General features: G+C 59.9%; 2 protein-coding genes across 10 annotated transcripts; both read right to left on the bottom strand.

Annotated features, from left to right (window-relative positions):
- Positions 1-475: 475 nt before the first annotated feature.
- Positions 476-5722, bottom strand: MRPL38 (mitochondrial ribosomal protein L38). Of its 2 annotated transcripts, XM_079798694.1 has the most exons (9): positions 5589-5722; positions 5276-5455; positions 3637-3771; positions 3352-3560; positions 3159-3231; positions 2999-3044; positions 1911-2069; positions 1570-1706; positions 479-1404 (listed from the first exon to the last, which is right to left on the bottom strand). In XM_079798694.1, the coding sequence occupies exons 1-9, from the start codon at positions 5653-5655 to the stop codon at positions 1268-1270; spliced, it is 1143 nt and encodes a 380-aa protein (XP_079654820.1). In that variant the 5' UTR covers positions 5656-5722; the 3' UTR covers positions 479-1267. The 2 variants fall into 2 exon arrangements, with proteins under 2 accessions (XP_079654819.1, XP_079654820.1); XM_079798693.1 differs by having other exon boundaries at positions 476-1706.
- Positions 5723-7080: 1358 nt separating this feature from the next.
- On the bottom strand, positions 7081-25072 carry FBF1 (Fas binding factor 1). Of its 8 annotated transcripts, none has more exons than XM_079798794.1 (30): positions 24651-25072; positions 24064-24149; positions 23475-23502; positions 22711-22752; positions 21252-21345; positions 20355-20415; positions 19788-19838; positions 19117-19255; positions 18594-18671; positions 17949-18068; positions 17476-17614; positions 17233-17366; positions 16628-16727; positions 15370-15852; positions 15146-15274; positions 14854-14942; positions 14519-14577; positions 13393-13548; positions 13160-13260; positions 12829-13035; positions 12099-12206; positions 11881-12020; positions 11684-11802; positions 10660-10782; positions 10388-10573; positions 9796-9972; positions 9569-9706; positions 9349-9466; positions 8528-8605; positions 7081-7924 (listed from the first exon to the last, which is right to left on the bottom strand). In XM_079798794.1, exons 2-29 carry the CDS (start codon positions 24064-24066, stop codon positions 8532-8534), a joined length of 3396 nt encoding a protein of 1131 aa, XP_079654920.1. In that variant the 5' UTR covers positions 24067-24149; positions 24651-25072; the 3' UTR covers positions 7081-7924; positions 8528-8531. The 8 variants fall into 8 exon arrangements, with proteins under 8 accessions (XP_079654920.1, XP_079654919.1, XP_079654913.1 ...); XM_079798793.1 differs by having other exon boundaries at positions 7083-7924; positions 8528-8646; positions 9814-9972; positions 24651-25071; XM_079798787.1 differs by having other exon boundaries at positions 7084-7924; positions 8528-8646; positions 24651-25071.
- Between the last annotated feature and the right edge of the window lie 731 nt (positions 25073-25803).

Genomic DNA, 25803 nt, shown 5'->3' with positions numbered 1-25803 from the left:
CCTCATCTGAAAATCTGCCCCCACGCCCTCCGGCCTCAGCGGTTACGTGGACGGGGCGAGCGGGAGGGTCCGGCAGGAAGAGCGGGCGCAGCCAGTCCTCATTCAGCGCCCTCCCGCCCACCGGCCCCGCTGCACTTCCCCTGGAGCTGTTTCAGGCATTTGCCAAACCAGGTGTCTCCCTATCAACATGAGGTGGGCCTTTCTGGTCAATCACAGACCGGTCCAGCGGTTTTCCCACACCCCCTTCATGGAAACCGGAAGCACTTAACTGCACTTGGCACCCCCGCTCTGTGTGAGCCGCTGCTGCTCCAGAACCTCCCCTTTTCAGAGCAGAGGGCTTCTGATTGCAAACCCAGCTGCCCCGGGGCAGGGCGAGTCTGCCCAGGCCAGCTGGAGGAGGGTTAACTCTTCAGACCAAGCCGGCCCAATTTATTTATTTTAAAAAATATATTTTTATTGATTTCAGAGAGGAAGAGAGAGGGAGCGAGAGAGAGAAACATCAATGCTGAGAGAGAATCATTTATCGGCTGCCTCCTGCATACCCCACACTGGGGATCGAGCCCACAACCCGGGCATGTGCCCTGCCTGGGAATCGAACCCTGGTTCATAGGTCGATGCTCAACCACTGAGCCACGCCAACCCGGCCCACTGGAAAGGTAAGCTGCCCTCAGCGCAATGCAGCACCGTGTCTTGGGTTGTAAGTATGTGAAGTCGCGCTTTCTGGAGAAGGTGCACAGAGCTCCTTGCTTGGCTAGAGGAGGTCTTTCCCTTTAGAGACAGACTTGCCCGAACCACCAGGGAGGGGGCAGGGGCTCTGTCCCAAGCAGGGGTGTGAGCCTGAGGTCTCAGACACCTGACAGGCCAGGAGCCTGCACCCCACAGCCCGCCAGGGGCCAATGCTCCGTGGGCAGGCCTCTTCCCAGAGGCCTGTGGGAGGAGCCAAGACCTCGGCCTGCTTTTTCTTCTGGACCTGTCTTCAGCCACTGGATCCCAGGGGTCACTCCTGGGGTGGGAGGCAGCCCTCCTCCCACCACAAAGCAATACAACCCCATGGGGGTGGGGAGGGGAGCTGGCTGCTCCCGGAACACAGACCCAGACCAGCTATAGACATCATCTTTATTCACACCCCACCTGCCACCAGCGGGGCTGCTGAGACAGGCCCAGAGCCCCACCGCTTGGCCCCTGGAGCTGTTTATGGTTCCTGCCCGCGGAGCCTGACGGAGGGCCCAGGCCCAGCCCGCCCTCTGAGGGGGTGGCAGTCTAGCACTCAGTAGATGCCGTAGGTGGGCTCATGACTGTCTCGGTACCGGTCCAGGTAGCGAAGGGGCTGCCTGTGGGGGAAGCACTTCTGCTTGGGGTGGTAAGGGGGTGGCCGCACAAACTCGAACACGGGCTCCCGCATATCTGCAAGAAGAGTGAGGAGTGTGGGTGTGGACTGCTGCCGGCCCGAACCCCATCCTGTCTCTAGGGTGGGACTAGCCAGCCAGCCCAGCGGAGGACTGCCTGCCAGGTCTGGAAAGGTCTGTGAGTGTGCGCCAGCCACCCCCTCCGGCCCCCCACTGTCCCTACCCAAAAGCTGGTGGAAGGTGTGGGTGACCGAGTCGTCCCAGCGGCACTGGAAGAAGGCCAGGCCGGCTGGAGTCATGGCTCCCTGGTGCTTCTTGTAGAAATCAAAAGTGTGGAAGGTCCGCTGGGCAAGCTGGTAGCTGTAAGATGGGGAGAGTGTGAGTGGGGAGGGACACCAGGGCCCCACACCCGCTCTGCCCCAGAGGCAATCCCGAGAAGCCCCTGAGGGCCTGCCCGTCTCAAGTCCCGAGGGAAGAGAGGCAGGATGACTGAGCAAGGCTGGCCATTGCTGGGAAGCTGGGCTGGGGGTGGGGTGCGGGGACAAGTGTGGGGGTATAGATTACCAGGGGGAGGGCCGGGTATCCTCAGAGAAGTCGATGGGCTTCTCCTGCTTGAAGAGCAGGAAGGCAAAGCGGTGGAAGCCAGAGCCCCGGGCAGGGAAGGGGGGCAGGTAGGGACACGTCTCCTGTCCTTCAGCCACCCTGTTGCCTGGGATGTTGGTTCTGGCAGGAGGAAAGGAAGCTGTTAATTGCCACTGGACAGAAGTGGCGGCGGGAGCGTCCCCATCCAGCACTTCCTAGAGGCTGAGACAAGCCCGGGGGACACAGAGCCTACAAGGACCTCTTCTGCGCAATCAAGCAGGAGCTGGAGCTCTGCGAACCCCTGGGGCTTGAGGCGGAGGCCTAGCTGCAGAGTCAGGATGAGAGCAAAGGCAGCAGCCTGTCTGCTATGCCCTGGGAGCCGGGGGGCGGGAGCCGGGGGGCGGAGACCATGACACCTTTGAGCCGCTTCTTTCTCCGTTTCCTGAAACTCTGGGCTTTGTCAGAGTGCCTGCCCAGCTGGCACCGGAACGGCCACTGTACCCACCTCAAGAGGCAGCCCAGAGGGCCCTGCTGCAGGTTGGTAACTGCAGTTGAATAACAATGACAGAAACCAGCCTCCCAGTCACGGGCCTCGACTACCCAGAAACTCCAAGGCTGCAGCCACCTGCCTGACTTCTGCCTCCTGGTGTTCAGAGCCAAAGCCTCCGAGAAAGCAGAAGGCGGCCACCTGAGCACGTCTGCCAGAGGCCGCTCACGGTCCCTCTCATTGGACTGTCACAGAGCCCCTGAGGCGGGTAAGGAACGTGGACGCCTCATCCTAGGTTCACGGGTGAGGAGGTGCGTTCAGGGAGACCAGAAGGCCCGTGGGAGCAGCCAAGGCCCAAGGCCCGCTGCCTGCTTTTCTTCTTTCCTGTTTGCAGCCACTGGGTCCTAAGGCCCTCACTCTCTCAGGAAGCAGAGGTGAGGGGCCACCTCCAGGGGAGGGAGGTTAACCCACAGTCCCATTGTTAACCCGCGAGGGAGCCGAGACGGAAACTCAGGGGCAGCTCTTCCCAGGATGCCAGGGCCTCCCCGCGTGCCTGACCCACGGCCCCACCCCAGGTACTCACACCAGCCAGTGGACATACTCGGCATCCGGCTCCAGCAGGTGTCCATCTGCACATAAACAGACCCACCGACTGAGGGCCCACGAAAGGAGCTGGGGCTGCGGCTCTCCACCTGGCCCCGCCCCCGCCCCAGGGCCCTGGCTCCTGTACCCTAGACACCTACCCAAGTTGGTGAGCAGCAGTGTCCACAGGGAGCCCGCGTCTGCCTCATAAGTCACCTCTGGAGCCTGGGCAGCCTGATGGGGAGAGAACGAGGGACAGACGCTGTGACAAACAGACGTTCTTGGAGAAGGGAGGACATGGCCCTGCGGGGAGGTCTGCGCACAGGGCAGGAAGGGGCACAGGCCGGCAGTTACCTCTGTGGGAGTGACCTCGTTGCCGTGGTACACAGGCATCACGTCGTCCTCACCCACGGGGTAGGCCACGTGCAGGGGGACGCGGGGCACGAAGGTGGCGCCGTGGAACAGGTCTCGGTAGAGGCCATAGTACTCCGCCAGCCGCTGCTTGTGGTAGGGCCCACAGGTCCTCTCCCACTCGGCCCGCACAGCCGCCAGCGGAATGCACACTGGGAAGGAACGATGCCAGCTGGGCCCGGCGTGGGGGCAGGGACACAGCAGGGCCTCTCCCCTGGGAGGGCTTACCTGTGCGGAGGCGGGCGGCCCGCTCCTCCTCAACATCGGCCTTCAGCTCCCGGATGAACTGTTTCCGCTCCAGCAGCTGCTGGGTCCGACAGACCTTGGGTGGCGGCAGCCCAATGTCAATCTTGTCTTTGGGATCTAGGGAGGAAAGATGTGTTGGAGGAAGTGGGATCGATTCTTGGCCAAGCCACCTGTCTCTACCTAGTCCTCTCACTTGCCCAAGATCTGCTGCTAAAGCTTCCCCTTTAATTCACAAAACTAAATCAATGGGCAACAAACTCATTAGTCAACAGAGCCAAATATCAACGATTGAAATTTCTTTTGAGAGCCGAAAACCGACTTCTGCGAATGGGCCACGAAGTTTCAATTGCACTGTGCGTGCGCGCCCACATGTGGTATGTTGTGGAAGAGCCACACTCAAGGGGCCAAAGAGCCACATGTGGCTCACGAGCCGCAGTTTGCCGACCACTGAACTAAAACACTGTGTAGTCTGCTTCTCAGACCTGAGCAGGGTCCAGTTGCTAAGCAAATTGGATAAGCTTGAGAGTGCATTTTCTAACCCCTAACCCCTTCCACTGACTGTCTAGGTCATGGGAAACAGAGGCACATGCCTCCCAATTATAGCTGGGATCACCTTCAAGCCTGTCACAGCGGGGCTCGGACACACACCTGTGTCCTCAGTAGAATAGCTGAAGCTAGAACTTAAAGAAGCGCTTCTCACACTTTTATAAATGAGCCATACAAGTCACCGGGGAAATTTCTTAAAATTCAGATTCTGATTCTGCAGGTCAGAGTGGGAACTGAAACCACATTTCTTTTATTTTTTTTTAAAGTCTCACCCGAGGACATGATTTTTATTGATTTTAGAGGAAAGAGGAGGGGGAAAGAGAGAGGAACATAAACAGCTGCCCCCTACTGGGGATCGAACCCAAAACCTGGGCATTGCCTGACTAGGAATCGAACCCGTGACCTTTTGGAGTACCTGAGGGGCTCCAAACCAACTGAGCCACACTGGCCAGGGCACGGCAGTGCATTTCTAAGGAGTTCCTAGGTAATGTCTGTGCGGCTGGTCCCAGAACAGGCTTTTGGGTAGCAAGGCCCTAGAGAACTTTTAACCCAACACCTTTTCCATTTACATTAGTCAATAACAGTAACACACGCTGCACCCTCAACACTGGCCCAGCAAAGGTTTCGAAAGGATGCACTTGAAAGCTGCTCAAGGGCAGCCTTCCCCAGGCACCGTGTCCAGGGCTTTCTATTTCATTCAGCAAAGTATTGTACACTGTGGGGGTGCAAGGATCCAAAGATGGTTAAGACAGGCGGGACCCCTGTCCTTGGGGGCTCACAATCGGAGAGAGGCAGCGGTAAGAAAGTGCAGTGTGGGCAGGGCTACACACGGAGTATTTTAGGGGCACAGAGGGCGCTCCGACTCGCAATGGGGGGGGGGGGCGGCGGCGGACAAAGATTTTAGGAGTAGAAATAGCTAAGGGGGACCTCTAATGGGGGAGGGAATTTTTCAAGCAGGGGGCCCAACAGGTGTGAAAATCCTGGCTGGACAATACCACCAACGCGGGATGCAGGCCGGCCCCCGCCCCCAGGGCTCGGGGCCCGCCCCCACAGCCCCGGCTCCGGGCGCCCGCACCTGACTCCACCATGAAATGCTCCCGGTAGGTCCGCCACCAGTGCGGGGCCCGCGCCTCCTGCTCCGCCCGGCGCCGGTAGCGGTCGAAGCTGCGGTACTTCTCCAGCCGCTCCAGGTTGCTCACATCGATGTCCTCGTTGGGCATCGGCCCCAGCGGCGGGGTCCGGCGGCTCAGCGCGGCTGCGGGCAGAGAGCGGGACGGCTCAGGCCGGCGACGGCCCGGCCCCTCGGAGGGCGGGCGGGCGCTGGCTCGAGTCCCAGGGTTCGGGCTTAATGGGGACCTGCAAGAGCCCCACACCCTTAGACCCCTCACCCGAGGTGCTGAAGCACCGCCACCTCCGACTTGCGCCCAGCACCGCCTGCCACAAGGGCGCCGCCATCTTCCCTCAGGTCGGCGCCGCCCCCGCCTCCAGAAGCCTACTGAGGCGGCCGCGACGGCGCCTGAACGCCGCGGAGGCCCCGCCCCCGACAGACCACGCCCCCGACACCCAGGAGCCACGCCTCCACCCAGGCCCTGCCCCACCCCGCCCACCAGGCCACGCCCCCGCCCAGCCAAGGCCACGCCTCGGACCCAGGAGCCCCGCCCCCGCCCAGGCCAGACTCCTCTTTACGGGCGAGAGCCGGAGGTCCTTTCCTTCCCGCTAGAGGCGCCAGAGGCGGTGGAGGGCCCTGGGCTCCCGGTCCCGGAAGTGCTCGGAGGACGACAGGGCGGAGCTGGGAGCGGTCGGGGCTCCTGCCTGGAGCTCCCTGAGCCTCAGACCCTCCGGCCATGGTGTGTAGCTTGTAGGCGAGAGGTCCCAGGCCCCGCCAGTTCTAAATTAGCATTGAAAGCCACTGTTGGAGTGTAAATTGGTCCAGCTACTTTATGGAGCAATTTGCCGGTAATTAGTACAGTTTTAACTAGTCAAGTTAAGCACATATTCTATGACCTAGAAATTCTACTTCTAGTATCTACCTTAGAGAAGTGCTTACATATATGCCAAGGAGGCATGCCCAGCACAGTCGTGGCAGTATTGTTTACAATAAAATCCCAATAAAACGGTAAACACCCTAAATGCCCATTAGCAAAAGAATGAGTAAATAAATTGTGGTATAGTCAAACAATGAAATAGTATTCAGCAATTAAAATTCATGAACTGCAGCTACATGAAACAAGGTTAAATGTAAAAGTTTTGGAAAAACAAAGCTTATTGGTATTATAAATACTAGAGGCCTGGTGCACAAAATTTGTGCACTTGGGGGGAGGGATCTCTCAGCCCGGCCTGCACCCTCTTGCAGTCCATGAACCCTCACGGTATGTCTGACTGCTGGTTTAGGCCCAACTGCCCTCCCCTGCCGGCCTGATCGCCCCCAACCACCTCTGCCTCGCCCCCGCCACTGTGGTTTTGTCCGGAAGGACGTCTAGAAGACATCTGGTCTAATTAGCATATTGCCCGTAATAAAAGGGCAATATGCTAATTAGACCAGATAGCTAAAGGAGCTTCTGGACAAAGCTGGGGCTGCGAGGGCTGAGCCCCTTGCATGAAATTCCTGCATTGGGCCTCTAGTATAGGATAATACCATACAGATATTTTTAAAATTTTAGGTATTTTTAAATTGATTTTAGAGAGAGGAAGGGAGAGAGAGAGAAACATCAAAATACTAATTGATTGCCTTTTGCATGCACCAGGTATCAAACCCACACGTGCCCTGACCCAGAACTGAACCCACTACCTTCCAATGTATGGAACGACTGTACTCCAACCAAGCCACACTGACCAGGGCTAGAGATCTTTAAACACACAAATCAATATTCTGTTTTGTTTGTGGATACGTACATAGAGTGAAACTGTAGAACCAGAAAGACAAGGGCTATCTCTGAATCAAATATGGCAAGAAATGAAAGGTAGTTGGATTAAAAAACATAGCAATTTAATGGGTCCAAGATGAAGGCTGTAGATTGTTGGTAAACAAATAAGTTCCCCCCGAAAGCTGTTCTGCGACAGACACACGAACTGCCTGCTCAGGGCCACTCAGCGCGCCCCTCTGCCTTCGTGCTCACCAGGACATGTTCTTTCCAAGTAATTTACAAGTAATTGCGATTCCCACCCCTCTCCTGCCCCTGCACCCCCACCCCTGGCCAGCAGGATGGAGGCCCTTCAAAACACGTGGTCCGACTCCACGTCCCCATTAGGGAGGGGCCCTGTGCTGTCTCTGCTGGCCTCAGGCGGGAGGGCAGGAGGCTGCTCAGGGCATCCCTGGAGAAGACCCCGTCTCAGAAGAGGCCCAGGTGAAAAGACCCCTCAACCACCTGCCTACCGACGAGGGGAGGGGTCCAGAGAACCAAAGCTGAAGCTGACAGTGTCTGGGGGCAGAGACACTCAGCAAACCCGAGGCCTGGGGGCACCTGCCTGCCTCAGCTGCGGCTGGCGTGGTCGGAATGCCCTTGTACCCTGTCTATTTAAAGAGCTGCTATCAGGCCCTGGGCATCTCAGAGCCTTTCCTGGGCACTCCCTCCCTGGAGCTGGCCGCCAGGGGCACTAGGACAGAGTGCCAGGGTCTTCTGTTGAGGAGGCAGCAGGGCCTTCAGGCTGAGTGGGATGTCATGTTGTAGGAGGCTTGCTTCAGGGTCTCCAGGAAGAACTCTTCATTCTCCAAGAAGTCTCTGTCCTGAAAGGCAGAGCTGGGTGAGCACCCCCCTCTGGCCCCTCCTGTACCGCTTCTGTGAACAGGGACACAGACTCAGGGACTGCGTGAGGTGGATCCCTGGGTGCTAGGGAGCCAGCCCTCACTCCAGGCCCCTCCCCACTTACTCCCTGGCTCTGGGAAGCTGTGAGCCAGAAGGGGGGCCTGGGAGGAGCAGGTGCACTGGAGTGAAAGACCAGGTCTGTTCTGGCAAGGCCACTTGCTAGCACATGACATCACTCTCTAAGCCTGTCTGTAAACTGGAGAGAAGAGCATTACCTGCCTGGAGGGCTGGGGGAGAGGAACGCTTCAGGATAGAGCCTGAACACAGGAACTGCTGTCACTGCTACCACAGGCTTACTGTGAGGGTCAACTGGCAACATATATGCGATGGCTTTGAACAGAACCTGGCCTACAGGACAGGTCTGAGATGGTCCCCTCCGGGGGGTGGGCCCAGCCCTCCTCAGGGCCAGGACGTGCTCCTCTCTGACTGCCCTGAGTTGCCTGTCACCAAGGTGACCACGAGGACCCTGGTCCAGGGGGAGTGGCGGGCCTGGGTGGAGTCCGCCTTTGCTATGGGATGCTTACCTGCTCAGCTGTGTGTTTCAGCAGCACCAGCTTGGCATGGAGAAGCGAGGGGCCCAGGGTGGCTGATGGCTGGATGCCCTGAGGATTGGCGGAAGCAGGAGCCACGATGGCTGAAAAGGCTGAGGAGGAGGTCAGGGACGACGCATGGGTGGGAGGACAGGGCGGCCACAGCCTCTTTCCCGGGGGCCTTCTTACCACTGCGGGTGGGTGCACAGGACCCACCTTCTCCAAGGCTTTGAAAATGCTCCAGGGATTTTACCTGGCAAGTCTAATTCTAGGAACTTATTCAAGGGAAATAGCCAGGCAAAAGCGCAGAGCTGTACGTACAGATCGTCACGGACATGCTATTTATCTTAGTGACAAAAAACCACCCAGTAGAAAAACCATTAAAAGTATGGAGCAGCCTCATAATGGAAACTTATACTGATTAAAAGTTACGGTTAAATGTTTAATTTCTGGTATGAAAACATGTTCTGTATGTATATTTCCAAATAAAAAAACCAAGGCACAAAACAGTATATGATATGATGTCAATTCTGTTTTTAAAAACACACACGCAGTCTAGAACACCATGCACCAAAATGTTAAAAGTGCTCGTCTCTAGAGTGTGCGGTTGAGAGTGACATTTTATTTTAAAAGTTTTCTTCCCTCTATTTTCAAATGTATTTTTCTGTAATGAACATGCATTACTTGTGTAAAGACGTATTAACGGGATAACTTTAAAACCAGCTAGCCCCTAACGTGAGTGGAGGGAGGCGTGGGCAGGATGCTCCTGGCACTGCCCACCTGATGGTCCAAGTCCATCCTCTGGAGCCACTTACCACTCGGGCCGGACGCTGCCAGGCCCTGGGCCTGGGCGAGTGGCCCCACAGGACCGAAGGGCAGGTCCTGTCGGACATGGTCCAGCTGCAGCCTCTGCTGGGCCAGACTCAGATGCTCCTGTCCCCCGTCCCGAGAGAAGGACACAGCCATGAGGGTCTGAAGGTGGGGGGTCAGTGGAGCCAGATGGGGGATAAGGAGCTTGGGGGGGGGGGGGCTTGCCTGCTGCATGTGCTGCTCCTGCTGCTGCAGCCGCTCTACCTGCTGCCGCACCAGCTGTAGCCGGGCCTGATGCTCTGACTGCACCTGCCGGGCCTCCCGCAATGCCTGCTCCCCCTCCTGGTACTTCTCCGAGGCCACCTGCGGGGACACCGCCTGGGTCAGCCAGGCGGCCTGAGGACAGGGCACTGCCCACGCCCCGGCCACGCGCCCAGCTGAGCTGCCGGAACCTGGCTCATCTTCTCCACCTCCTCGGAGCGGAGCCTGGTGCGCAGGGCAGTGGCGCGGACCCGCTCCTTCTCCCGCCGCAGTTCTTCCCGTTCCCGCTCCAGAGCCTCCCTCTCGGCTGCCAGCTGGTCCTCCTTGGCCCGGAGCTCACTTGCCCGGATCTTCAGCTCTGCCTGCTCCTGGAGGTGGCAAAGCCTTCACTCCTGTGTCCTCAGGAGCTGAACTGGGCTCTGCTCAGGGTTCGAGGAGCCCCTGGCCCGCCCGCCTCATTGCTTTGGCTCCATCTGATCCTGATTCTGGGAGAAGGGGGTGGGGGAAGGGGGTCCCAGAACCAGTCAGGGAGGCCCAGGGCCATGCCTCAGTGCTGCCCTCACCCCTGGGCTCAGCTTCTCTGAACCCGTTTTTTATATCTAAGCCATGGAAATGCGATGAGGATTGAATGAGCAATGTGCGTAAAGCACGAGGACAGTAGAATGGAGTTGTTACTATTATGATCATTGTTGCTGTGCCCTTTGCTAAGCTGACCCAACCTGATGGAGGTGCACACCGTGAGGACCGGAAGGAAGGGGCAGGGCTGGCGGCTCTGGGCTCTACCTTGGCCAGGCTGATGAGGGTGCCCTCCCGCTGGGCGTCCACCTGCAGCGCCCGCTCCACCTCTCGCTCGGCCCTCTCTTTACTCAGCTTCTGCTGTGCGAAGAACTCGGCCCACTCGGCCGCCAGGCGCCGCCGCTCCTCCCCACACTTGTGCATGACGGACTTCTGCTCCTCCAGCAAGGCACTCTGGGACGAGGGTGCGAAGGTCAGGGGTGAGTGTCCTCGGGCATCACGGCAGGGATGGCAGCCGGATACGGTGTGGCTGGACTCACCTTGGCCCTCTCCAGCTCCTCCCGCTCCATGGCCAGCTGCTGGGCCGTGACCTTCCTCTGCTCCTCCAGGGCGCGCTGCGTGGACTCGGCCTTGGACTGCTCAGCACTCGCCCGCCAGCGTTCCTGAGGCAGGGCCGAGAGTGAGCCCGCGGCGCTCCACCGCCCCGTCAGGCCTCACTGCTGCGCAAAGCCACCCGCGCCTCCCACACTGTGTCACAATCACTTCCTTTCCAGAGGTGCAAGTGAGGGACACGAGGAGGACTCGGCCGACCGCTGGGCTAATGCTCCAGGGCTAGGGCTCAGGGCCCTCTCTCTGCTGGGAGCTCCCGAGGCAGCAGCATTCCTGGTCCCTGAATTGCCAATGACAGCACTCGCCTCCCTGTCTCCCACCAGCCACGCAGGCGAGGCAGCGGGGTGGGCATGACACTGCGCGTGCCAGGGAACGCAGGGCACACACAGCATGAGGTCAGAAGCGGACTGGCCTGGCCCGAGGCAGGGCTTCATAAAGGTACCCAGTGAGGCCTGAGTAAACACGGTCCAGGACACAGAACCCTCTCTGTCCACACACTGCTAGTCCACAGGCACCGGTGACAGCACCAGGGCTCTCTCTGGCTAGTGGGTAATTTTCACTTTTTTCTTTATTGTTTCATGTAGTTTAATTTCTTTCAGTGCAATGTATCATGCTATAACCTAGTAAAAAAGAAAGGAAAGGTATTTTTTAAAGACTACAGCTTCCTCTTATATGTAAGCTATGTAGGGAGTTCAACATCTTTCCCAATGTCACAGGCACCAGCAGCCATGACAGGTTCAAGTGACTGGAAAGAAAGTGGGACATGCAGCGGCTGGGCAGAGAGCTCGCGGCCGTGGGCGAGGGCACTTGCGGAGGTGGGGATGGGGGGCCAGGGCAGGAAGGGGCAGGAGACATTGCAGAGGGAAGTCCCGAGGCCCAGGAGGTGAGCTGAGGGTACCACTGAGCTCCCTGGTGCTCTGGGAGACGGGCCCCACGGGGTGGAGGACGGCTCACCTGCTCCAGCAGCCGGCTCTGCTCGCTCAGGTGGGCCTCCATCTTCCCGATGACCTCCTGGAGCCGGCTCCGCTCCTCCTCCATGTCCCGCTGCTGCAGGCCCAGCCGCTCCTGCAGCGCTGGGGCGGCCCACAGGACACTCAGCGTCCGCCCACCTGCCCCCTGAGCTGGGAGGGGGGAGGCGGGCCGTGCGGTACCTCGGAGCTGCCTGTCCTGCTGCCGGATGCCCAGCTCCCGCTCCTGGGCGGTGGTGAGGTGCGAGGCCTCCACCCGGGAGGACAGCGCGTCCAGGCTGCTGGAGAACTTCTCCATCTGCTCGATGACGCCATTCAGGGACCTGGGGAGGACCCGGTCACCCTGGCCTGGGGACCCCAGCACCGCCCCTGGGTGGGCAGGGCCCGGACCTCACACATACCGCGTGTGGGAGGTGGCACTGGTGACAGCATCGATCTCGCGGTCCTTCAGCAGCTTCAGCCGCTGCAGCTGGTCCTCATGGTCCTTGCGCATCTCCAGGATGGAGGCCCTGCAGCGCCGCGGGAGGGCGGGCTGTGGGCCGCTTCCAGGGAGGAGCGTGCCTCCGGCGCAGTGCTCCAGGCCTCCCTTTCTTCTCCGGGCACTGCCTCAGTTTCCCTGGCTGTCAGCCTTAACTGCCTTGGTGCCTTAATGCCACATCCACCCTCTAAGGGGATGTTCCTTCCGTCGTTCACGCGGAGGAAAAGACAGGCGTGCCTGGACTCTGACAAGTGTTAGGGGCCCTCTGCCTCATCAGCCAGCTCCCTAGGGACCTTTTCTTAGTTTTGCTCTAACCCAGAAAGGCAACCAGATCGCCATGCCAGGCACACAGTGCAAACCACACCAGGGTCCGTCTAGAAACTAGACCTGAGAGGTCCAGCAGGCGAGTGGGCTGACCTGGGCTGAGTTAGGCTGTCTGCTTGCTGCCGCCAGGCCCGGCCCAACCAGCCCTGTGGGTACCCACTCCCACCTCTGTAGGGGCGATGCCCCCTTTCCTGGGTGGGGTGGGTCAGTGAGCTGGCCTGGGTCCTCACCTCGGTTCAAAGGCACGGCGCGGGGGTGTCATGGCAGCCAGGTCGCCCGGCCACCCGAGAAGCCTGCTCCCTGCCCGCCTGGCCCGGGCCTGGCCTCACCGCTGCAGCTGCCGCAGCCGCTCCACCTCCTGGTCCTTCTCCTGCTCGGCGGCCGCCAAGCGCCGCTGGTGCTGGGCGGTGAGCTCGGCCCGGGCCTGCTCGGCCTCCTGGCAGTGCGACAGGTACTGGGCGGACAGCTCCTCGTTCTCTCTCCGCAGCCGCTCTTCCCGTTGCTGGTAGGAAGTTTCTAGCACCATGATGCGGCTTCTGCCAACAGAACACCCAGCTGTGGGCTCAAAGGTGAGGGCGGCCACCGGAAGGGCCTCCCCGAGCACATGGCTGGGGCAGGCCAGGAGCCTTGGGGAGCCCCGAAGGCTGGGGCAGGGGGTACCTGTGAGCACTCTCGATGAGCTCCAGGTCGACCTGGTGTCGCTGTTGCAACGTCTCCAGCAGCAGCGTGTGCTGGGCCCGCTCCAGCTCCAGCTTCCGCACCTGAGGCAGCAGAGAGACGGCGTGGGGGTGGGAGGCAGGTCCCGAAGGTCCCTGGGGAAGCCTTCCAGCCCGCACAGTGACGCCTTCCCACCGCAGCCCTGCCTCCCCCCTCCCCCGGGCCCAGACCCTCACCTGGGCCTCCAGCTCTGCCAGCCGGGCCTGGCTCTGCAGAAGCTCAGCCTGGAGCTGGGCGGTGCCACTCTGAAGCTGCACCTGCGCGGCCAGGAGCTGCTGCTGGTATCCTGTGCCCGGCAGCAGGCTCTGCGCCAGCGACGGCGGCAGCAGGGACTGCGAAGGAGACATGCTCCAGGTTCGGCAGGGGCAGGGACCCAGCAGAGCTCAGTTACCTCGGGCCCTCTGCTCACTGGGCCTCCCAGGCCCTGCACCTGACCGGGGGCTGCAGATGGGGTCAAGGACATGACACCAAGAAGCCGAGGAAGGGGCCCGGAGCATCACGTGGTCACTCAGGTCTGGTTAGGAGAATGAGTCCCTCCTTCTCAGGACAACACCTTCGCACAGTGGTCAGACTCCTAGACCAGTGGTCGGCAAACTGCGGCTCGCGAGCCACATGCAGCTCTTTGGCCCCTTGAGTTTTTAGCAAAGGCCAGCTTAGGAGGACCCTAATTAAGTTAATAACAATGTACCTACCTATATAGTTTAAGTTTAAAAAATTTGGCTCTCAAAAGAAATTTATATCGTACTGTTGATATTTGGCTCTGGTGACTAATGCGTTTGCCGACCACTGTACTAGGCCAACGCCACACCCAGCAGTCTTAATGACGACGAAAGCGTACGAGGCGCCTTTGCTGTCAGCCGCAGTCCAAACGGCACAGCTCCTGTTTCCTGCCCACCAACCCCATCTCCAAAAGGGCCCTGGGTTACCAGGGACATGCTCCTGTGGGGCGAGGCCTCCTCAGGCCCAGGGTCAGAGGTGACACCACACCTGGGAAGCAGGTGGAGGCATGGAGGGAGGGTGGCGGGAGAGAGGAGGCTTTCTAGATGGAGCCAGGCACTGCCACCTGCTTTCGGACAGGAGCATCCTGGCCACGCCGCCTGGGTACCACCTCTACTTCCCCATTGGTGCTGGCAAGTTGGCACCAGCTCTGCCCGACAAGGCTCAGTGCAGGGAATGCTGGTGGGAGAGCCGGGTGCGCTCTCTGACATCCTGCAGGCCACCAGGGCGAACCGCTGCCGCCACCTCTGTGCGGGGAGCTGCATCATGGGGCTGAGACCTGTGCCTATTTGTCTGCCTCCCTACCTGGACAGGCCCAGCAAGCCCTGTGGGGTCCTGGGAGCCCGGGAAACGCACTGCAGGTTCTGAAAACAAACAGCAGAGAACTGAGCAGGACGGAGGCCCACGGAGGCCCAAGGTCTGTCTCTGTCTCTCTAGCGCGCGCGCGCGCGCGCGCGTGTGTGTGCGTGTGCGTGCGTATGTGCGTGTGTGTGTGTTCCAGCATCACTGTGTGCGTGCATGCGTGTGCGTGTGCGTGCGTGTGTGTGTGTGCTCCAGCATCACTGTCTTCTGGGAGCCCCGAAGGACGCTCAACGTGCCTCTTTCTCACCCAGATTTCACCCCCAAAGCAGAAAACAAACCAGTGCCAGAGAGGCCTCCAGGGACTGTGTCCTTCTTTGAGTCGCCTGCATCGAGGGCCAAGGTGGCCAGGCTCCAAGTCCCGGGGTCCCTGCGGACACAGGGAGGGTGGCAGGAAAGGAAAACAGGTCACGTCCTCAGCGGGAGAGGCCGTGGCTGCAGTTTCACAGTGAGGCCTCCGTGAGCAGAGATGGCCGGCTGCAGGAAGCGCCTTCATCCGGGGCTGCCTCAGTCAGGAGGAGGCCGGGTGGGCCCCAGCCCTCTCATCACCCCCAGCCCTGGCTGCAGACGTACCCCGAGGCGGCAGGCTGGGCAGGCGGCTTTGGTGCTGCTGGTCCTGCGGTCCTTCCAGCAGCTGCTGGCTCGAGCCCTGGAGGGCTCGCAACAGGCTGGCCGAGGAATCCTCCTCCCGAGTCCGAGCCCCTGTGCCGCGCAGCGGGAGGGAAGCACAGGGAAGAGGTGGCGTCCTGCACCCGGCCCAGCCCTCCCGCCACTGGGACAGCAGCCCGAGCCCGCACCTGCTGGAAGGGGGTCGGCCCGCTGCCCCCACCGAGATCTGGCCCTTAGAGGCCGCAGCACGCTCTTCTCTGGCCAGGTCTCGGGCCTTCTTCCGGGACAAGGCATGGCTCAGCCAGTCCTCCTCCTCTTTCTCCGCAGACGCTCCCGGCTGGGGGGGCTGGCTGGCTTTGGCAGGGGGATCTGCACCCTCGGGCGGGGGCTGTGCCCCGGAGGAGGCGGGGGGCAGCCCAGCTGGGGCAGAGCGCGGGCCCGGAGCCGAAGGCTGTCTCTCGGGATGGGGCCCGGAGGGTGTGGGGAGTGCGGAGCCTCTCCTGCGAGGCTCTCTGGTGGGAGAGGGCGGGAGCAGGTCCTCATCTTCGTCCTTGAGGCCCAACCAGTCAGCGCCGCCCTTCCTGGGGGGGGTGGGGCTGGCTGTTGCTGGGGCGGCCTGCTTGGAGCCTGGTTCTCCCTTGCGGTCTATGCCATCTTCTGCGAAGAACCTACTTCAAGACAGAGAGGAGGGGTCGAGGGCAGGGCAAGCAGCCTGTCCCAAGAGCCCCCATAGATCTTCCCCTCTGCTGTGGGCGGGGTGACTGCCAGGCCCACGCCAAGGAGTCTGGGGTGCCCAGGGGCTCGGCACAGCCTGAGGCCCTGTGAGCACGGTGCTCACACCGGTTCAGGTGGCAGCGCGGTGGCACAGACACCTTAAAACCCATCGCAGGAACCGGGACAATTCCACGTGCAGTGACCAGGCCCAAATGCCAGCCAAGGCGCACAGGTCCAGAGGGAAGCAGCCGGTCAAGTGGTTTCCGGCAACAGTCATTTGGTTCCCGGCGCCTGCACTCGGCCACTGCCTGTGTCCCCGGCCGGGCAGCAGGGATGGAAGCGTGTTGCCGTGTACAGAGGGTCATTTAGGGAGAAAGAAGGGCACCACGCCCAACACGGCATAATGTCAGCAACCGCGAAGTCCGGGCGAAGGGTAGGAGGGAGTTCTTTGTATGGTTCCGACAACCTTCCTGTCAGCTTGAAGTTATTTTAAAATACAAAGTTTAAAATACAGACTGGGAGGAAAAAACCCTAATCCAGACAATTCTCTTCCTTCTGCGGAGGCTGGGAGCGGAACTGGGCCCAGGCTCCTGCTGGGGCGCCTCTACCACGTGGCCTGTGCAGGTGGGACGGGCGACCTCCCTCTGCCCTCACACCCGCAGAGCCCCAGCCCCGGCAAAGCGCAGCGAGGCCTCCCAGCAAGACTGTCGTGGGAGGGGCGAGGCCGCCTACCTGCCGGGCTGCCGGCGGGACTGCCAGCCCTCGGAGGAGCCCACGGTGGGCTGATAGGCCCCAAAGGTGAAGTCCTCGTCGGCCCAGGTGTCTTCTTTGTCTGTGAACGAAGGAGCCTGTGATCTAGGGCAGGGGCGTGACTCTGTCCTGGCAGCGTGGCGAGTAAGGCTGTGCGGGCGAGGCTGCTCGGCAAGAGGCGGGCGAGGGGCTGGGTGTCACCCGCCCCGCACTGGGAGCCCGCGGGGAGCTGCTGAAACGCACCAGCGGGGCCTGCCCGACAGCCTGTAGTGAGGCCACGAGTGCGTGTAACGAGAACGCGTCAGCCCCTGCGTGATGCTGTGAGCAGCCCTGCGTGGTTTGCACACTGAGCTGCTGCCTGTTAGCAGGCAGAGAATGCAATGAGTTGTGACACTGTATTTACAAATCAAATGCCGTACAAATGAAAAGTAGCAGGATGGAACGCGGTAATTATTATTTCCATGACACTGTCTCCTTTATAAACGGGAATAGCGTGTGGGTCCCGATGTAAAGCTTAGTTGTTATTATGGGTTGTGCCAAACCTGCTCTAGGGCCCCCCCACCTCCCTGTCCCGCAAGCTTCCTCACCCTGTGGCCTCTGGCACCTCCTGTCCAGCTTGAGCTCCAGGGGCTCCCCGGTGCCCCGATGAGCCAGGTGTGTGGTGGCAGCGCCTCGACCCAGCAGCTCATCCAGCTTGGAGCGAGCAGGGCGGGGCCCTTCCCTGCAGGACGGACACAGGGCTGGCACGGGTGAACACGAGGGGCTCCTGGGGGCACGCTGTGCCCACCCTCCAGCTTCGGCCAGGGACTCTGCCCTCTGAGGGTCCTTACTGGTCTCCTGGCGGCCTCCTCTCTGCTCTGGGGCTGTCTCCAAACCCCAGGGCGGCCATGAGGTCGTCCTCATCGTCAAAGAGCGATTCTTCTCTCTTCCGGACCGGGGTGTCCCCGGGAGTGAGCGGAACGGAGGGACCTAAGAGACAGGCGCAGGGCACAGTGCCAGGCACCCGGCCCGCAGCGGTGGTGCTTGGATGGGGGAAGGGAAGCGTTTCCCTGCAACCCTGACCTGTGGCTGGGGCAGCAGGCATCGGGGGGGGCCTGATCTGCCACAAGACCTGACCCCCCAACCCGCCCCACTCCCAGGCTTACCCCCTCCGCCTCCCCGCTTCTTAGAGATGAAAGATCTCTGGATCCTGGATGTCAGGCCTGCGGTCCCCGCCTGGCAGGTCTCTGCTTTGCACCGGAAAGTTTGGCGAGCGACTGCCCCCTGCCTCTTCCCGGGACAAGAAACAAGCCCCCTGCCCCACCTTGGTCTCTGGCCGGGGCTGGGCTCTTTTCAGAAACCGCTTTGCTCTCCGTCCCAGGCAGCTTCTTGGTGGTCCCTTCCTCATCGTCGGAGAGGAGTCCTGCCAACGGGTCTTCCACGTCTGGGGGAGGGAAGCTCAGGTCAGAGCGACGCCGCGCCAGGAAGACGAGCCCTGCGCTGCCTGGGGCCACCGCGTCTTTCCTCCCCTTCGCTGCCCCTCGGCATTGGACACAGACCGGGCTCCTCGCAAGGAGGGGATGGGACAGCGGCCCTGGGCCTGTGGTCCAGCGTGACTGTGCCGGGCTGGCCGGGACCCAGACCCTGAGCCGGCACAGCCTTCTGGAAACATCCCCCGGCATCGGAAGAGACGTCCAACATCTGTGTACCCACGAAGGGAAAGGGCTTCTGCACTTGACAAAAGCTCCAGCGTGAGGCCTGGCTCCAAATTTCTTGCAAACAAGTTCCCCAAATGTCCGGGTGAATCCACATTAGTCCGCCCTGGACTCATGAGGATTAAACAAGCGGCACCCGCCCCTGCTCCGTGTCTGACACACACAGCGACTGGGCTGCGGGCAAGTTTGGGTCGCCATGGCTTCTCCCTCCCAAGCTGGAGTGCCCAGAAGCGTGGCCGGAAGGCCTGTGGTACCTTCGAAAGAAAACTTCTTGTATTGATGCCCAAAGCTGCTGGGAGAGGGGGAGGGCTTCTTGGTGGGAATGGCATCCCCTGCGGAGAGAAGGCAAGGTCATGGCCGGGGCCTGGCGGGGTGGCGTGCATTCTCCCAGGGGGAGCTCAGGGGTGGCCGTGCCTCAGCCATGGGCTGTGTCTGCTCTCCCTGTTCTCACAGGCTCCTGGCCGGAAACGTGGCCTGGGAGCTCTCTGCCCGTCACCAGGCGCTCCAGGGACACAGGCCTGGGAGCCGCCCGGGCTCCACACAGCTCCGCGTTACCTCGGGTGGCTTCTGCAGGAGCTGCCGCTGGGCTCGGAGGGAAGGGGACAGGCCTGGGAGGAAGCTCCCTTGTCCCCCTCCCACCACGAACACTCACACAGTCAGCTCCGGCCTCGCCATCCGCCATCCGAGGCAGAGAACCCCACGGGGCCGGAAAGCTCCCGTCTAAGCATCTTCCACCCCCAAAGCCTCCCTCCGCCTGAGCCGCTGTGTCCTGCTCACCTTCCTCCCGGGCTGTTAACGGAGCAGCAGGTTGGGGGTTGCTAGGCGACTCTTCTTTCCCAGGACCCTTGGCCGCACCTTTGCTAGGGGCTAGAGGAGACTTCAGACCCAGGAGATCAGCATCCATCTCGTCCAGATCCTGGAGAAGCGGGGGGAGGGAGGGACCCCACGGTGCTCAGCTGTGCTAAGTGCCTCCATGCCCCAGCACTGAGAGGTTCAAGTCTTCAGAACTGATGCCTTAAATTCCAGGGTCAAGGTCAGCTTGGGTTCTGACCTATCAGAGGACAGCTGGACTGAAGGGGACTCGGCAGGGGGGTGGGAGGGGGGTGGAGAAAGGCTGAGAACCAGCTCCAGAGGAGACTGTCTCCCGTCTTCCCCACCAGGTGGTGGGGTGGAGGGATGCAGCCAGGTGAGCCTTGGGGGGTGGGGAGGCCTGGCCAAGTCACAGAGGCCTGGGCCTGATGTGTCTGCGTGGGAGAATCTCTGAACCAGGAAACCGGATTCATCCCCAGAGGGGCAGAGGGCAGCAGCTCATGATGAGCTCCATTCTTGTCCTGGGAAGGGCTCAGACGCCATCGTGAGAGGGAGAATGAAAGCGGGGCAGGAATATCGGCAGCCCAGCCCAGCCCAGCCCCGGCTACCAGAACGCAGACGGCCAGGCCGCGTCCTACCTTCATGGCCTGGAGCAGAGCCTGCGGGTCTGCATCTGAGATGTCAGAAACCTGAGGTCACGAGGGAAGGACGGGTGTTAGTGAAGGACCTGGGAGCCGGGCCCTCACCCCCTGCGGCCCCGCTTCTGTCGGGCAGGAGCAGAGCTCGCCCATGGGCCTCACTCGGAGCCTGCCCGCCCGTGGCCTTGGGTGTTGTCTGAAGTGGAACTGGCCCAGGTGTGGAGGCCCAGAGCGCTTCCTCCCGACTGGAAAGCCCACTTCCGGGCCTCAGACTGCGCTTCCCACCAGTGACTGCGCGTGGGGCCTCCTGTGGACACCCAGCTCCACGGGCGGGCGACACAGGCCCCGGCAGCTGCAGGAGCTCTGCCTTCCAGGCCGCCCCGTCTCCGTGGGGAAGGAAGGGGATGTTGCTCTGGGCATTTGGTAGCCCGTGGGTGTTGTTTTGCTTTAAGAACTGGCTTTGCTGGGCCTTCTAAGCCATTCTGTGAGCAGCCCTTGGCCATGACACCCATCTCACTGTTTCGGGGTTCCGTAGAGGGGGTGGGAGGAGGGCCGGACCAGGCTCACCTCGGCCTCATCTCCCGCCGGGTCTGCCATGGTGCCGAAGGCGTCGTGTTCCAGGAGGGACCTGCAAAGGGGGAATGAGCACCCGCTCCGCAGCGCCAGTGGCTGCGAGAGGAGACTGGCCTGGAGAGGCCAGTGCGCCCCCAGCCTCTTCCCGGGGACAGAGCTGCTGAGAGGAACCTCGCAGGCTCCCCAGTGTCCTGACTTTTAACTTTTAAAAAAGTAGAGCCTCTTCAAAACCAAAGTCTTAAAACCCAACAGGCAAGAGAGAAAAACATCTGCTTTAGCTACAATGAAGGGATGGGGCGGGGGGAGACTCACAAAGCTCCCTCCTACCGCTCAGCTGTCAGAACCTCAGAACAAACCACTGAAAATCACCAATCTGGGCCCGTGGTCGGCAAACTCATTAGCCAACAGAGCCAAATATCAACAGGACAGCGATTGAAATTTCTTTTGAGAGCCAAATTTTTTAAACTTGAACTTCTTCTAACGCCACTTCTTCAAAATAGACTCGCCCAGGCCGTGGTATTTTGTGGAAGAGCCACACTCAAGGGGCCAAAGAGCTGCATGTGGCTCGCGAGCTGAGGTTTGCCGACCACTGATCTGGGGCAAGCCTCTGAGCCCGAGAAGGAAGAGAAAGAAACGGAGGCTCAGAGAGGCTCAGGAATTGCCCAGGGGCACACAGTAGGTAGCAGGTGTAGGTGAGACCACAGCCAGGACTCTGTCCTCCAGTTCCACTCTCTTTCCACTCCCCGAGGCTGCTCCCCTGACCAGGAGCTGAGGCGAGGAGAGGAAACCGCTGGCATTGAAAGGCGGGCACCCAGTCAGTGGCAAGCAGGGGTGGGGAGGCAGAGCCTCTGGGCGGGCGGGTGGAGGCCACCCACCCAGTCGCCTGCTTACTTTGTCCTCGCCCTTGCGGAAGGGAGCGCCTGGCCTACACCTGTCTTATCTCTGGCACGTGGCGCCGGTTTAACAGGCTTCTCAGGGAGTGTCACTGGGGAAAAAGAAAACAGCAAAGATGTCACTGGGCTACAGAGAACTGGAGTGAAGATGAAAAGGGGTGCAGGTCCCCCAGCAAGCTGCCTCCCAGACCGCCCGATGGAGGAGGGCCGTTTGGAGGAAGGAGATGGGCCCCACAGGCAGCTTCCCGGGTTATCCCTTGAAAAGCCTGAACGGGGAGGGGCAGTGTGTTTCCAAGCAGGACATCAAGCCTAAATGCCGACTGGTGACAAATGAAAAGCCCCCCCCCGCCCCCCGCCCCCATGGAAATGCAGGAAGAACAATGCACTTCCGGGGCCCAGAGCTGTGGCCGGAACCCCAGGGGCTGTGCTTGGTGGGTGGTGGGGACCTCAGCCTTGCTGTCCCTGCTGTCCCGGGAGCTCTGCGTGACCCTGAAGCCCTGCTCCTCGGAACATCGAACATGGACATACGGGGGAAGAAACGAGTGCCCAGAATAAGGACCGCTTACAATGCGCCAAGTGAAAAATGACCTTCTCCAAAGAGGATAGCAAATGGCCAATAAATACACAAAGATGCTCAAAATCATTAGCCATTAGGAAAATGCACATCAAAACCACGATGAGATGCAACTTTACACCCACGAGGATGGCTAGAGTCAAGCAGACGGACAAGAGCAAGTACTGACAAGGGTGTGGAGAAGCCGGAGCCTCCCACACTGCCGGGGAAATGGGAAATGGTGCAGCTGCTGTCAAAATAGGTTGGCGGAACCTCAGGTGCCTCCAAAAGCTAAACGCAGAGTCAGCATCTAGCCCAGGAATTCTACTCCCAAGTTTATACCCCCAGAGCACTGAACACATATGTCCACACAAAAACTTGTATGTGAATGTTCATGCAGCATTATTCCTAACAGCCTAGGAACGCGTGGAAACCACCCAAATATCCATCAACTAATGGCTGAATGAACAAAATGTGGCGTATCCACACAACAGAATATCGCCCAGCCGTGGAGAGGAACGGAGAAAGAGACATCGAAAACATCCTGGAACATGGAAGAAGCCAGAGGCAAAAGCCACACACTGCAGGATTCATTTTATATAAAATGTCCGGAAGAGGTAAATCCATAGAGACAGAAAGAGGTAAATCCGGAGAGACAGAAAGGCCAGCGATTGCCTAGGGCTGGGGGGAGGAGAGAACGAGGTGTGACTGCTAATGCGCCTGGAGTGTCTTTATGGGGTGATGAAAATGTTCTGGTACTGGACTGTGGTGATGGTTGGACAACTTTGTGAATATAATAGAAGCCATCGACACGCACACTTTAAAAGAGTAAATTTTATGTGAAATGCATCTCAATCAAAGAAGAAGCAGCCTAGATCAGGGGATTCTGGGAAGGGGCACTTACTCTCATCCCCCAGGAGGTCCTCAAGGACGTCATCAATGGAGCCTGGAACAGAGGGGGCGGCGGCGCGACTTGAGGAGGAAGGAGTGGTCCTCAGAGCTGCACGTCTTGAGCCCCAGGGCCTCAGGGCTCTCAGACGCGGGACGCGGGCCTAGCTCTCTCTCACTAGCCACGAGACGTCGTCTAAGTCTCTGGCAACAAGTCACGTCGCCTTATTGGAAGACCCAGGGTAGAAACTGAGAACAACTCTCTCAAAGGGCGACGGTGAAGATTTTCAGCAGAACCTACGTTGTACGTGACACACTGGCCACCAAGCCAGTCTTCCAGACTCTGAGCAAAGCCCAGCGTGTCCTTGGGCAAAGCGTCCGAGGTTTGCGGGCACACACAAGCTTCTTCCATCCCGACAGCCCGCTAGACCCCTTCCACCAGCACTGGTCTGGGGGCACCCCTCCTTGGCCACTTCTCCGAGGGGCACGTGGGAACCCCATCCAGCTCAAGTGCCTTCACCACCCTTAACCCCAACCAAGTACTTCCGGATACAGACCCCAGGGAGAGGGATTTTTTCCCAAGTCCCATCCCTCGTTTATTTCTGAATTATGCAAAGGGCCACTGAGGCAGCATCAGGAGTCCCCTGAAGACCAAAGCTGCCACTGGAATTATGGGAAACCACCAGGGACATTCAGACACAGACACATGTAAGTTACATGTGGACCCAAGGTGGGGGGATTATTTCTGGCTTCCGGGCGATGTTCCATCTCTCCACTCACCTTTCAATCCTTTCTTGGCCTTTGATGCCTACAATGGGAGAAACAAACCACTTGAACGAAATCAAACAAGGAACGTGTGTTGAAACGAGAACACAGATGAAGTGCTTTGCCTTGGGCTAAGTCACCAGGGGAAAGGAGCACATGAGCCCTTCGTGCTTGCCTGGAGTTTCTGAGAACACACTCATTCCGAGCATGGAAACAGCCCCCACTAACGCCGTGGATGCCAATGTGGGTGCCCCCTCCCCCTCCGGCAGAAGTCTCTCCTTCTCCCTGAATTCCAGATGCCACTCGCAAACCCTCCCAGCCAGGATGCGATATGACTGGGAATGCTTTCCTCTATCCCATAGCCCCAGCTCAACGCCAGCCACAGGCTTAAAAATACTTCCCAGCGGGGCATGCAGAGGCTCCAAGAAATGCCTGCTCGGAGCTTAACAAGAAGCTCAGTTCCAGATCAATGCGACTTCCGGTCACTCTCCTCCAGGGACCACATCTGGGTCCCCGTCACCCAGCCCCACAGTACTCCGTGCAGTCAGGACCTTGGGGTGGGGCAGGTTCACATCCCACACATCTCACCCTGCATGCTGCCTACCATCTCAAGGCTTTGGGGGCTGCTTGCGCCTCCTCCACAGCACGATCCAGCTCATCGGAATTCTGCCCCCATCAGGCTCCTGCTCCCTAAGGACGAAAATGAAAGCGGTTGCTTAGAAATGGTGTCACTGAACCATGCTTGAGCCCAAGGCCTACCAAGGCTCCTCTCACTTTGCCCATTCGAGGCCGAAACTCAAAGTTCCTTACAGGGGGAGGCCCTCAGGGGAGAAGCCAAGTGCTCTCCGTCACCTGATGAGCCGGTGCTGACTCGAATCAAGTGCAGTTTTCCGCATCCCTTAGCGGAAGGAGGATGCTGAGACGGCAGGTGCCCAGCTCAGGAAGGAGGTGGGCGCCTGGCACTGTGGCCAGTACACCTGCCCAGGCCACACCAGGGCTGTCTGGGAAGCATTCAGCACAACAGCGGACTGAGGGCTGGCTCCTCCCTGACAGCACACATGGTCACGTGGAAATCTCTTCCTTCACACCAGCTACAAGCCCGTCTCACCCCATTTGGGGGACTGTTTTCTCGAGAATGATCCCGCTGCCTCCGTGCGCCGCCCCGCCCCCTCCCCGCGCCCCGGAACCGACCTGCGGCCCGCCCGGGAAGGGGGTCATCTGTTTCTCCGCTGTCGGCCTGTCCTGTTATTCGGATGCAAAGTTTATCTGGGGTTACGTACAGGGGCCACTAACGTGAATGCTTGTGTTTCTTTTCCTCTGTAATGGCCATTTTCACGACCTAAAAGTGCACACGCGCTTTGTCTCGCAGCACATCCGGGCCCTTCCGGTCACTCCCGGCGGGTCGGGTCCCCGCCTCCCAGACCGCGGGGATTTCTAAGAGGTCTACAAAGGCCACGGGGCCACGAGCACCATCTCGTCGTTGCATCTGCTCAGCCAACGCCGTGCCAGTCGTTTTAAAATCCCGAGCCTGCCCCTGAGCAAGGGTCCTCCCGGGGCCATGCCCTCGGTCCCGAGATGCCGCGCCGAGCCCCCTCCGTGCGCCCACTCCGCGCCCCCACCCCATCTCGACCCCAGCGCGGCCTACGATCCTCCCAGCCCCTGACATGCCCCGGGTTACGCGCCCTTCCCTTCGGAGGCGCAGTCCCCGGGACTTGTCCGAGCCATAGCCCAGGGTCCCGGCCCAGCTCGGTCAGGCCTCCCTCTTCGGAACCCAGTCGACGCCTCCCACTCAGTCGCCCGGCCTTCGAAAGAGGAGGCACGAAGCATCCTGGGAGTTGTAGTCTGAGCCCCGCTCACCTGCCGGGACCAAGGGAACAGGGGACGCTAAGATGAACTACATTTCCCAGGGTGCCCCGGCGCGGCCGTTAGTCGAAACCCGACCTCGGTTCACCACTCGGCCGTTGCTAGGAGTTGCCTCAGTGCCACTTTGGGAAGAGGGCCCCTGGCTCCAAGGCGGACATATCTGGGTTCTAAGACAGAGCACTCTTCTGTGGGCTGAATCTTGACCGGGAGGGCGTGAGAAATGGGTTAAGTTTAGCAGAGTGACACGTTAAGCCATAATTATGTATTTATCCCACATCCCAAAGCTTAGGGAAGTGGCTGTGACCTAACTGTTCAATTAAGAAAATCAAAGATGCAACGCCAGAATGAAACCCAATACCATCACCAATAAAGACACACAACACTTTTTGTGTTAATTACAGGTTTTATTAGGGGTCTTCCGACTTAACAAAGGAAAAAGGGGTTAGTGGTTTGGCTTACCCGCAGGCCGAACAGTGTTGGT

The sequence above is a fragment of the Cnephaeus nilssonii genome (genome assembly GCF_951640355.1).
Source record: "Cnephaeus nilssonii genome assembly, chromosome: 19".
Classification (NCBI taxonomy): Eukaryota; Metazoa; Chordata; class Mammalia; order Chiroptera; family Vespertilionidae; genus Cnephaeus; species Cnephaeus nilssonii.
The sequence above is the reverse complement of the archived record's forward strand: the minus strand, read 5'-3'. Positions and strand labels throughout refer to the sequence as shown.